We start from the raw sequence: 12,551 nt of genomic DNA on the forward strand, positions 1-12,551 counted from the left end.
AGCCAGTAGCCCAAGAACAATCTTTCCTGAAGCAGTGAGGTTAACTAAAGACACCCAGGAGCTTCCCTGCCACTTCTAAGCTTGTAAAGGTAGATGTATTGGGTTTGGACTTTCATTCGCTCTTAAAAATATTTGCGGTCATGCCACCAGGCCACCCAGAAACAGAAAGGAAATTTTTATGAACATTAGATGAACTGTTAAAGTAATAATTTAATTTAGATTTGAGGGTTATTATGGAACTATCAATTAAACATGCCTGTAATCCAGTTTATTTATTAAATGTAGATTATATTAATGTAGTTTAAAATGCATGACATTTATTTAGCATCATCAGAGAACAAATGAGCTCTGAGCAAACTTCTCCCAGTCGTGAAGTTTAACCCTTGAAGTGTCAAAACATTTTAGCTCAATAATTTTGAATAGGATTCCTTCCATTAATTACCTTATTTTCTATATTATATCTGTGACTATGGGGCACTATCATAATTTAGATCATCAGCACATGTATGAATTATTAAAGACTCTATAATAGGGGCGCCTGGGTGGCGCAGTCGGTTAAGCGTCCGACTTCAGCCAGGTCACGATCTCGCGGTCTGTGAGTTCGAGCCCCACGTCGGGCTCTGGGCTGATGGCTCAGAGCCTGGAGCCTGTTTCCGATTCTGTGTCTCCCTCTCTCTCTGCCCCTCCCCCCGTTCATGCTCTGTCTCTCTCTGTCCCAAAAATAAATAAAAAAACGTTGAAAAAAAAATTAAAAAAAAAAAAGACTCTATAATATATGGTTACCTTTGGAGCTCTTAAAATGTTAAGGGTCAACTCTTGATACTAAATTATCTGTCGGTTCTTACCCTTCATAAGTTTTATGTCTGCTTTTTGTTGCTTCTGCTTTTTCTATTACTATCAGCCATCAGCTGACAACTGTCACTTACTCAGGTGTCAGCATGCCTGACTTTAAGAGCCTTCACCCATCCATGATTTGTTGCTTTTAATCTAACAGAAATCTAACATAAATTGAAATTAGGGTGTTAGAATAGTGTCCACCATAGGAGACATAAGCTCTGTGTGGAGATGGATGGGGTGAGGTGGAAATTCATTATCAAAGACTCTGAGCTTTAATAGAAGGACTTCGTGCCATCTGTTTTGACTATAAAGACACCTTCGATTATTCATTAATTCAACTTTTACTAGGCCCTAGGGACCCAAAGATGAGAACAATGTGGTTCATGCCCTTTGGATGCTCCCCCAAACCAGTAAGTGCCTGGCTACCACAGAAGGATGAATAGACTGTGGAGGGCATTGAATAAGACTGTAATCTCTGGAATTCAGCTGGGTCTTGAATAGGTGAAATTTCTGGGTAAAAAAAAAAAAAAAGGTGGATTATCTGAGGGTTGTTCTTCAATGTATACAAAGGCAAATACACTAAGGCAACCACTGCTTAGAAGTTTCAATTCGTGTTAAGGAAAGTACTGGAATAAAAATTAATAAACGCAGTGACCCTGGGAGTCCGACAAGGCTACCTCTGAATGACCTTGGACATTCTTATTTTTATTCCTTTCCGTGGACACTGAAACAGAGGTGTTAATGCCTACCTTATAAAGTTGCTGTGAGGACCAAATGAAATGTTACGTGAAAAGTGCCCAGTGGAGTACCTGAATCCAGTTCAGTACCCCATTAATGTTCTCTTTCCTGCCTTTTTGGTTTTTTTCATTTTTTGTTTGTCTGTTTTTTTTCACTTCCCTTAAATGTTGTTTGGTAAAGGGTATCTGTAAAGAGTGAAAAATAAAATGACAAATACTGCTTTTCATATTTCTATCAGGCTGTTTTGAGTCATGTTCTTTTAATTGAATGACAGTCACATCATTTGAAAGGCTGGTCTAATAATAGCACCAGAGATTCTAAGCTGACAAAGTGCAAATTTTCAGTCAAGTCTTGATTCCAATTTAGATGTGGAAAGAAGAGAGTTGAAAAAGAATCCTTGTTACTCAAAACACAGATACCTCCATAGGCACACTCTCATATTATAATTGTTTGGACCCCTTTTTAGTAAAAAATAAACCGAATGCCCCACGTGCACATTAGTCCACTCCTTAAAAAAGGTTATAAACCCTGAATATGTAAGACTCAGTGGTACCGTGGGGCATCTTTGCTCACGTTTCGCTTGCCTGAATCACTTGAAGTGTTCATCTGGGTAATCTGGACTTTTTTTCCCCCCTTCCTGTGAAACGCTTCAGTTCATCAATCAATTCCCCATACCGTGCTGTTTTGTAATTCCAATCTATATTGCTAAAGAAAACCTTCAGTGACCCTGAGTAAATCAAGAATAGAAAACGACTTGGGTTTCGTGCTCTTTGCGGCTATGTTAGTGAAGAAATAGATTTTCACTGACCCTCATTAAAGTCTTCTGTCGGAAATAATGCCCATTGAAAGATCAATTAGTTACACTTTTATTTTGTTTTCAAGTAACTACATTTTCCTTCTCGGTCTCTTCACTGGTCTCAATCTGTTTTCTTTTGGAGGTGAAATACCTAATGTTCACCAATATTGGCTTCTTCTTGGTCTTATAAATTAAGTTTTTAACAAGCTGATTTAAGCTGTGCTTTCAAATAATATGACTCTAGATTTAAACCCAATCACTTTTCTTTACTAGTTGCATCAACAGATGTTCAGCGTTTCATTTTTCCTTAAGGGTGTATGGTTTCTCACTGACTCTTGGCTTCAAATAGGGATTCTCTGCTATTGGTTTTGTCTGTAAGAATTTAAGCTGTTTAAAGCTGTTTGTACTTGTGGCCAAGAGCTCCTAGTTCCCAAAGCAACGGTTTATCACCCACCCCGTGTTATCTTTGCTCTTACGTTTCTTCAGTCGCAGGAACACAACAGCACCGGTGGGTTAGATCTGTGGGTAACGCATGTGTTCGGTAGGCATGGACTGTTTATGACGAGCCATGTGGGTCGGGCTCATGTTCCTGGAGTGCCCTGAGCGGCTTTACTAATCTGTCAGCATAGTATGTTCTCGTGGATAAATATAGACATACGCGCACTCTGTGAGTTGTAGGTCACTGTCGTACTGTGCAGCTAAAAATTGTCCCATTGGTATGAAGAGTCTGCCCTGGACGGAAGGCCTGTTTTAGTTTGTCTTCTACTGTAGGTCTTTAGCACCTGACTAAAAATACACCTTGGGCCAAAAATAAGAGAGCCCTACCTTGCCGCTGAGACACTTATGGTGCCAGCGAGCAACAGGACCATGGAGTCCGTCATTATGTTTTTTTGCTTTGGAACATAGTCTGTGTAGCAGTTCCAGACTGTTCGTTTGGGTTCCTTTTCAGGCTCATGGAGATTACAACAGCTTGTTGGAGACGATCCTGTGTGATCAGCTTCATAAAAGGGCTTGGTAGGTATGAAAGGCTGTTAGCATGTATGGCGTGGATCGTTGTTCAGTTAAGTGCCGAATGTAGGGAAGATTCTCCTAAAGGTTTCAATGGATGGGGCGGAGTGGGGGGGGGGCAGTTGCATCTGCATGTGGAGATTTACTTATGATGTCACTGTTCTGAGGCAGGAATAATGCTTTTTAAGTTTCTGTTTGGGATTGCAGTATTTCAGAGGTGATTTTTTGTATATAAGTCTATGGAACAACAAGCTGTGACGTAATGGAATTTTTCTGTGCACCGAAGTTTCACTAAAAGATTTGGTACGATTATCTGTGCTGCAAAATTGCAATCTGAAAAATAGCTTAGTATTTGGAAGATAGTTAATACCATTGCATTTCATATTACAACAGAGGTAGGATTTAGGCTTGGTTTCTTCTAAATATTAATGTTGTAAATACTCAGTTATTTTGTTTAAACCATTGAAATAAACCTGAAGCAGTTTTTCCTTTGTTTTTGGCTTAGCCTTCTCCAACAAGAAAACAAATAAAATGTTTTCTTTTATTGTGTATGAATTAAAAAACAGGATAGGATGGGTAAACCAACATTAAATGGGTCCAAATTGCATGCCTGTGCTTTTCCTTTATCAGAGTAATAGCCTGGTTATATTAGTTCTAGCATAACCTTGTAAGAAATATTGTACAAGAGTTCAGAAAAATTAATGAGAGGAAATTCCATGACACAGGGTTCATTACATGCATCTTAGATATAGACCGTTTAACTTTCGATTTAATGAAGGTAGGAAAAGTAAATTTGTAGACAGTAAGGACACAACATATTGCTCTAATAAAGGAGAAACATTTAGTTAATGATTTGGGAGATTTAATTACTTGTTAATTATTCTTTTGCACTATCTTTAGTGAAACTATTAGATATTTACATATGATACAATTCTGTTTGTAGGAATTAAGTCTCTAATAGTCATTAATTTACTCCTTACTTTGTAGTTTATAAAAGCTGACTGTGTATTAGGGAACTTTTTTTTTCCCCTCTCAAGAGATTTTTTTTTTTTTTTTGATGTATAACAAGCATACAAGTTAAATGATAAAACTTACAGGTTCATATATTTGGAAAAATGCTATATCACAATAGGACTCATGTGAACTACTCAGTATTGTTTTTGTTTGATGTCTCTTGTAAATGTAACTGACTCTCACTGTGTTTCCACTGAATGGACCACTCCCATGATCTGGCAGCCATCTTAAGTCCTTTTTCACTCACTGCCTTTCTTACTCCCAATAAATAATATAACTTAACTTACACAAGGGATCGTTACCAACAAATATTTCTGCGAATTCACAGATTTAAGACCATCTTAGATTATGAACTTCTGGTAGGCACATATCAAGAGAATTTTACGTAGTCATTGTACATGTCCGTAGCTATTTAAGAATCTAATGAAACCTAGAATCTTTTTTTTTATTTAATGAGCCGGCATCTCAATAAATAAGTGCACATGAAGCAGGAATTTAATAAATGTTTTGCTGTTGACAAAATAAAAAACTAGACTACAAAGAATTTCACCTATTCAGTTAATTTTTTAACAATTGCTGACTGAGCTTCTACTGTGTATCCCGCCCTGGGTGTTCTTCCTTCACTGTAGATGTCGGAAATGTGTCTTGTGTTAATCATATGTATTATATAATGCATATACATGACCTCTATATCATACATATGTATATGCATATTATTGTAACCTATGCATATGTATATATTTTACAATAGATTGCATATTAAAACGTATATTGTACCTAGTGCCTTTTTGACCAGGACCCACAGAAAAACAAACAAACAAACAAACAAACAAACAAACACATTTTCTATTATGACTCAGAACACACACACACCGTACATATCTGTAGACGCAGACAGAGACTGAAAACACAAGTTTTGTGAAATAGTGCTCACTTAACCTCACTCTGCAGGGTGCCATCACCCGCTATTTTCTCTTGTAGAGTTTTCTATTCTATTTCATTGAAATCATCCTGGTTAGCACCCAGTAAATAGGTTTCATGATCGAGTAGTGGGTCACAACCTGTACTTTGACGACCCTCTCTAAAGATTCCATAAGCCAGGCATTCTCAGTACACCAATAGTCAAGTTCTCTACGGAAATGACAGGCTGTCATCCGTGATACTATATTCTACTCCTGGGCAGATTGGTGCTTTATTTGTCAGCATCTTGCTTGGTTGCAGAAATAGCTCTTTCAATAGACTTAATGTGAGTCTCGGGTTGAATGTTGGGTTTCTAAGCTGGGTATTCAGGACCTTGTATATCTTAATGCTTTCTTACTCCTTAATGCAACAAATATTTATTGAGTACTGGGTATTAAGCTAGAAGGTGAGGTTACAAAAGGAATAGAACAAATACCTTGCCCTTGTTGCATTTAAGTGGAGTAGGGGAGACAGGTAGAAAACAAGTGTATAATGTGTCATCATATATCATCAGGAGGTCAGTGCCCTGCAGGAGAGCAGAGCTGGGTAAAGGGCTAGAGGGAGGTGCCATCAAGTGGCTGGCCAGAACAGCCTCTAATAAAACCGGAAGGAAGTGAGACACCATCAAGTGCCCTTTTCCCCCACCTACGTGAATTCCTACAATCCCATTGCCCCCATTCTCTTCAGCCTCGATGCCTTCTTTGACTGTATCTATCATCAGTTATTTCTAGGTCTCATCTTTAAGGCCACCATCCCAGAGAGTCCCGCCCCGACCCCACAGTCAAGGATACGTCTCCCCTGCTCCTCTCTTACAACAACCTTCACGGCACTTCCCAGTTTTGTAATTATATTTCTGGACATAATACCTGTCTTCCCTGCATATTACCAGCTCCCCCCAGCAGCTGACCCAGTGCTCGGAGCCTCCAGTAAATACTTGATGACTGATTAAATGAACCAGTGAAATAAATAAGTTAACGAATGTTCTCCTACCTTTATGTGCTCATCGGTTGGCTTTTCAACCTGACACTCCTCATGGCATCTTATAGTTGAAAGCACTGCATTCTTTGAATCTCTCAGGTGGTCTTTTTAAATTTATCTTTGAATTCTGCACCACCCCACAGAATTTTGCAGTGTAACTTATGCATATCAAGGATCAGTGGAACTTTGTCATTTAGTGAATTGATTAACTGACTCACTCAGACACTTTTGAGACCCAAATATTTCTGAAAAGGCTCAAACTATATTATTGTAACATAGGTATGATAAAGGATGCCTGTGTAAATGGCATCCTGCCTGCGTTTGTCCTGGCCATGTATTGTAAGTGTAAACACCCATGAGACCCACACCACCCATCCCACACATTTAGTTAATGTGGAAGGATGTTGTTGGGCCTGAGATCTGAGTGAACATTAAAACCTATGTGATCGAACCTGGAATAAATGTGTTGTTTGATTTTTCAATGTATTTTTTAATTGAGTTTAGTTCAATGAAATAATGAAGGAATGCTATTATACCTTCATTATTGCCATTATAAGATATAGGGAACTTCTTACAAATGAGGCTTATCTTTTAAAAAAAAAGTTTGAGGGGCGCCTGGGTGGCTCAGTTGGTTAGGCGTCCGACTTCGGCTCAGGTCACGATCTCACGGTCCGTGGGTTCGAGCCCCGCATCAGGCTCTGGGCTGATGGCTCAGAGCCTGGAGCCTGTTTCCGATTCTGTGTCTCCCTCTCTCTCTGCCCCTCCCCAGTTCATGTCTGTCTCTCTCTGTCCCAAAAATAAATAAACGTTAAAAAAAAATTTTTAAAAAAAGTTTGATTATGAAATTTTTCAGACAAACACAAAAGGGGAAAGAATAGTACGATATATAACATATTGCCATCACTTACATTCAATAGTTAACAAGGCTTTGTCAGATTTGCTTCAGTTATACCTCCTTTCTCTTTGTTAAGGCATTTCAAATCAAATATAGGTATCATTTCCGTGAATGCCATACAGTCGATGTACATTCTAGAAAATATGGGTACGTTCTTACCTATCCACAGTGCTAACTTCATACGTACCCAAACTGACCACCATTCTTTGATGTAACCTAATCTCTAGTCCACATTCAAGTTGCTTTGATTGTCATTTTCAAAAATGTCTTTTAACAGTTGGTTTGCTTTCATCAAGATTCAGACAAGGTCCACACATTACATTTGGTTGTTCTGTCTCCTAAGTCTTTAATCATCCTACCCATTTTTATCTCCTCCATTGACTTGTAGACATTAGTGCAGTTTTCTTGTAAAATGTACCTACCTTTGAATTATTGCTTTGCTTCCTTAGGGTGACATTTAACTTGTTCCTATAGCCCCATGGTGTTTTGTTTTTTGTTTTGTTTTGTTTTGGTGTTTTTTTGTGGTTTGTTTTTTTTTTTTTTTGGTAAATGGACATTAGCTACAATGTTTTGAAAACTTGATGAACATGGACATAGGGCAAGTTACAGCTCCCTGTCTGCCACACTGCCAAAATCATTTCTGTTGCAGTGGTAGGAGCCTGAGAGCCCCTCTGTCATTCAGGAGTACACAGCCAACATCATTTTCAGTGGTTGAGTGTCATAACTCTAGCCAATATCTTGCCACTGGTAGGGAATTTTGAAAAGGCTTCTAGAGTTGATTCTCTAAAAATGCTTCTTAAACACTTTAATTATTGTAACGTCACATCAGGAAACCTATGGTGCATGTTTTCTTTACTGGGGAATAGTGATAGGACTAGAGTTCAGGTTCACTTGTGTAAGATGCACTGTCTTCTATCCTGTTTCAGATTCCATCTTTGTTCTTTTTCCCATAGTAGCTGCAATGGTCTTTAATTTGTGTTGTCCCTCAAACGGCTCTTCTTGAGCCCACCCTACACAATAACATCAGCTCAGCATTCTTCCCAGAAATCTGCTAACTCCCAGTTGTCCTCCAAATATAGTCTAAACTCACATTGGCTTGCCCTTCAAAACCTTAATTCTAATAATAAGAACTAAACACCTCTATTTTTTTTTGTTATTAAAATTTTTTTTTCAACGTTTTTTATTTATTTTGGGACAGAGAGAGACAGAGCATGAATGGGGGAGGGGCAGAGAGAGAGGGAGACACAGAATCGGAAACAGGCTCCAGGCTCCGAGCCATCAGCCCAGAGCCTGACGCGGGGCTCGAACTCACGGACCGCGAGATCGTGACCTGGCTGAAGTCGGACGCTTAACCGACTGCGCCACCCAGGCGCCCCAACACCTCTATTTTTTTATAGGACTTGAGAGTTTAAGTTTTTCATATGTATGTTCTTGCTCCATTATTTCATTCACACCAAGACTGTATTATGGAATCAGATGGGTTCCATTCAACAAAGATTAAGCAAGCACAGTTGTTTAATTAGTTATGCCAGATACTGTGCTAAATACATGGAATAAAGACAAGATGTAGTCTTGTTCTTGAGGACTTTACAGTCCCTTAGTGAAGAGAAAGTTTGAACATGTGTGCTAAAATAGGGATGTGTGGTAGGAGGGTGAGAGGAGGGAGGAACGAGGAGAGATTCTTAGCAGATGCGTGCACCTGCCATGCTATTCCCTGTGCCTGGGTTGCCCCTTTCTCATCTCTACCTATCAGAATCCTTCTAGACCTGGGTCGAGTGCCATCTATTCCATAATGTCTGGCTAATCGATGGCCTGGAAAAGAGATAATGCCTAGTTAGTATAGGGTTTTGTGAAAGACTCTCAGTACATAATTCTTCTTTAATGTTAACACAGTCTTGGGTTTACAACTAGGAATAAAGACAGGCTTCCTTGTGTGTCCACCCGTAATAGAGGAAGTTGCTAGTGGTCAGGACTAGTCTCACTTGCTAGTCTCAGGAAAGGGAGTGGAGCCAGAGAATAAGGGGAAAGGTTACGATCATTCGTAAAGCTTTCCCACATAGAGAGGATAGATGATAGAATCTCACTAATTCATATTAATTCAAGGGAAAGCAAGTGTTAATCTTTAAAAAAAAATTTGAGTATAGCTGACATACAATGTTACATCAGTTGCAGGTGTACAAGAGTGATTCAACAAGCTCATATGTTATGCTCACCACAAGTGTAGCTCCCATCTGTCACCATACAAGCGATTACAGTACCATTGACTATATTCCCTATGCTGTGCCTTTCATCCCTGTGATGTATTCACTCCATAACCAGAAGACTGTACCTCCTGCTCCCCTTTACCCATTCTGACCATCCCTGTACCCTTCTGTCAACCATCAGTTTGTTCTCTGTGTTAATAGGTTTGATTCTGCTTGTTTTTTTTAGATTCCACATGTGAGTGAAATCATATGGTGTTTGTCTTTCTCAGTCTGACTTATTTCACTTAACATCATACCCTCCAGGTGCATCCATGTTGTCATAAATGCCATGAAACATGCACTGTAGGTATATGTACACATACATCCATACCACATCTTCCTTATCCATTCATCTGTTGATGGGTAAGTGTTAATTCTTTGAACTGTGCAAGTATTGAATAAGTGATGTTTTATTAATTTTGACTATATATTTTATATAGTCATAGAATGAATACTGGTGCTAGAAAGGGCAACCTGGCCTGGATTCTTTAAAAATAACAGATAAGGAAACTGAAGCCCAGTTGGTACAAGTTCATCCCCCAAGTTCATATGGAGCCATACTCGGACCTTTGACTCCCCATTTGGTGTTCTTCCTATGTTTTGCCTCCAGAGCATTAACTTAGTTAAAGTTAATGAAGCATATCTATAGGCAAATGGAATGAAAAACAATGTTATTAACTGGATTAATTGGTCCTCTTTGTTTTCCCATTTATTTATATCAGAGACATCAAACTATACTCCTGGGCCAACAGCATTGGCATAATCCGGTTATGCCTAGTTAGGATTAGTTAGAACTGGTTATCACTGGTTAGAAATGCAGGTTATTGAGCCCCATCCCAGACCTGCTGAATCAGGTGGGGTGCAGCCTTCCAGGCAAATCTGACATGCCGAGATTCTGATCACCACCGATTCACATTGTAAATCAGCATAGCCTTTTGAAAGTTACCATGAAAAACAAAATACAAAGCCTTGTCCAGTTTATCCCAAAGTTTGACTTAATGCATGGCAAATTAATGAGATTTGTGCTGCACAAAATAAGCCAGAAGAGGAAGAAAATGGAGAAGAAAAGAAAAGGAGAGAAGGAAGAGAGGCCAGTCAGTGGAGGGCACATGAATGAGAGCAGTTTGTCTGTTTTGCTGAGAAGAAGGAAGTTGAAATTCAGGATTATCCTGCCTCTAGAAGGTTATTCGATCTCCTTTTGGTGAGAAAGGACCTTGAAATGTCAATGTAACCTCATCTTCCTTTGCTCACAGATCTTGGCAGACATTTGTTCAGGCTCTGATGACAGTACCTACTTTGAAAATTGGGGAAGGTCCATGTAATTGCATCTTAGCAGATGACAGACATTTAGAAAGGCAGTCATTGAAGTGTTACTGTCATTTCTGTAAGATAAAATACTGTAAGTCAAAGGAAGAGAGAAAAGAAAACAGGGCAGTGACTTGATGCCTACTTTCTCTTTATTGAACTCCTTCACTCTCTCCCGGGTATCCAGTCTCTAGGAGACCAAAGACAAAAATGGTGTGGAGAGGTTGCAGACTGAACAGAAGTTCCCTTGCTCCTTGTTAGAATAACAACCAGTTAAAGTTGATATCATCAGTATATCTAGGAAGGAATGGTCTCTAGATCTTTCTAATGTATGTCAGTAATCAGATTTCGTATATCTTATGGGTCTTCAATTCTTGGCTCTGTTTTATACTCTTAGCCTTCCCAAAGCCCTTATACTAGCTAAAAGATGCATTCGAGTTTAAGGGGACAGAGAACTTGGCAGGATGGACCTCTGTGGCTGGCACATTCTCCAGATCACAACATCTGTATTTTATTTCTTCGTCCCCTGAAGTCCCCGAACTGGCTCATACCAGGGCCAAACTGTGGGTAAGGGAACTTATTTTATTCAGTCTTCCTCATAAACAACTGGTTTGTTTTTAAATTCAGGATCATACAAGAAGCTCAGAAGATATACATGGGATCAGATCCTGGGTCAACCACTCTGTGACCTTAGGCAAGACACTTAACCTCTCTTCACCTACATGGTCTTATCTGTAAAAGTGAGAGGGGTTGGCCTTCCAAGATTATTTTTGAGTATTAAAGACATTATATCATGGGGCACCTGGGTGGCTCAGTCGGTTGAGCATCCGACTTCGTCTCGGGTCATGATCTCACGGTTTGTGGGTTTGAGCCCCGTGTCAGGCTCTGTTCTGAACTCTTGCTCAGAGCCTGGAGTCTGCTTCGGATTCTGTGTCTCCTTCTCTCTCTGCCCCTCCCCCCGCTCACGCTCTGTCTCACTCTGTCTCTCAAAAATAAATAAATGTAAAAACAAAATTTATATATATATAAAAGAGACAGTAACTATTTAGAGCCATCTTGTGGACCCTGAAACTCGAAGGCACACAATTTGAGGACTAGAGAATGGAGAGAGTGAAGTAGCCTGAGAAAGGAAGAATGCATTTCATAAATGAAAATGCAAGGAACATTTCACATTACCAGAATTTTACAGAAATTAGTTAAGAGGGACTTACCATGCCATTGAATATATTTTTCTTCCAAGGCAAAAAGCATTTCTGAGTATTTTTGCCTTGTACTCTCCTCTTGACCAGTTTTGAAACATATAAAATTAAGAGTTATCCATCTCTTTGTTAAGAAATGTTTTTCTGTTGCTCAAACTAATTGTTTCTTTAAATCTCAACATTTTCCGTTTCTTAAGAATACCCTTCAGAGGAAAATAATTCTTCCTATCACATTTGCAGGATTTTTTCTTCTTTTTATCCTAATGTATTTTGCATGACTTTTAAAGTTTCTGGTCACTTTGAGTATTTGCAGTACCTTTTAAAATACCATTTCTTAAGCACCCTTATAAATGCATTAGTGGACAATTTATTATAGTTCTATACACAGTGTGACATGTTCTCACAGTAGCTGCGTCATTCTGGGTTTGTTATGTTTTATGAAATGTTCCTGTAATGCCAGTAAACAGAAAAAGTCTTACAGGAAAAGAGGGATTGGCGGGGGGGGGGGGGGGGGGGGGACATCAAGTCTTCAAGAAGGATCCCAGCACTTGGGTACTGACAGGATTTGCCCTTAGAAC

The 12,551-nt window shown here is 39.2% G+C and overlaps 1 protein-coding gene across 7 annotated transcripts in view; it reads left to right on the forward strand.

Annotated features, from left to right (window-relative positions):
- Window positions 1–12,551, forward strand: part of FRY (FRY microtubule binding protein) — a 345,429-nt gene that overhangs the window by 108,518 nt on the left and 224,360 nt on the right. Inside the window, exon 1 of one of the 7 annotated variants that reach the window (XM_032593544.1) lies at window positions 3,230–3,385. The exons of the other annotated variants lie outside the window; for them this stretch is intronic. Within the exon in view, the coding sequence (XP_032449435.1) occupies window positions 3,325–3,385 (61 nt within the window). The 5' untranslated portion in view covers window positions 3,230–3,324. Of the gene's footprint in view, window positions 1–3,229; window positions 3,386–12,551 lie in introns of those variants that run through there. 7 annotated transcript variants of the gene reach the window in all.

The sequence above is a fragment of the Lynx canadensis genome, chromosome A1 (genome assembly GCF_007474595.2).
Source record: "Lynx canadensis isolate LIC74 chromosome A1, mLynCan4.pri.v2, whole genome shotgun sequence".
In the NCBI taxonomy this organism is placed as follows: domain Eukaryota; kingdom Metazoa; phylum Chordata; class Mammalia; order Carnivora; family Felidae; genus Lynx; species Lynx canadensis.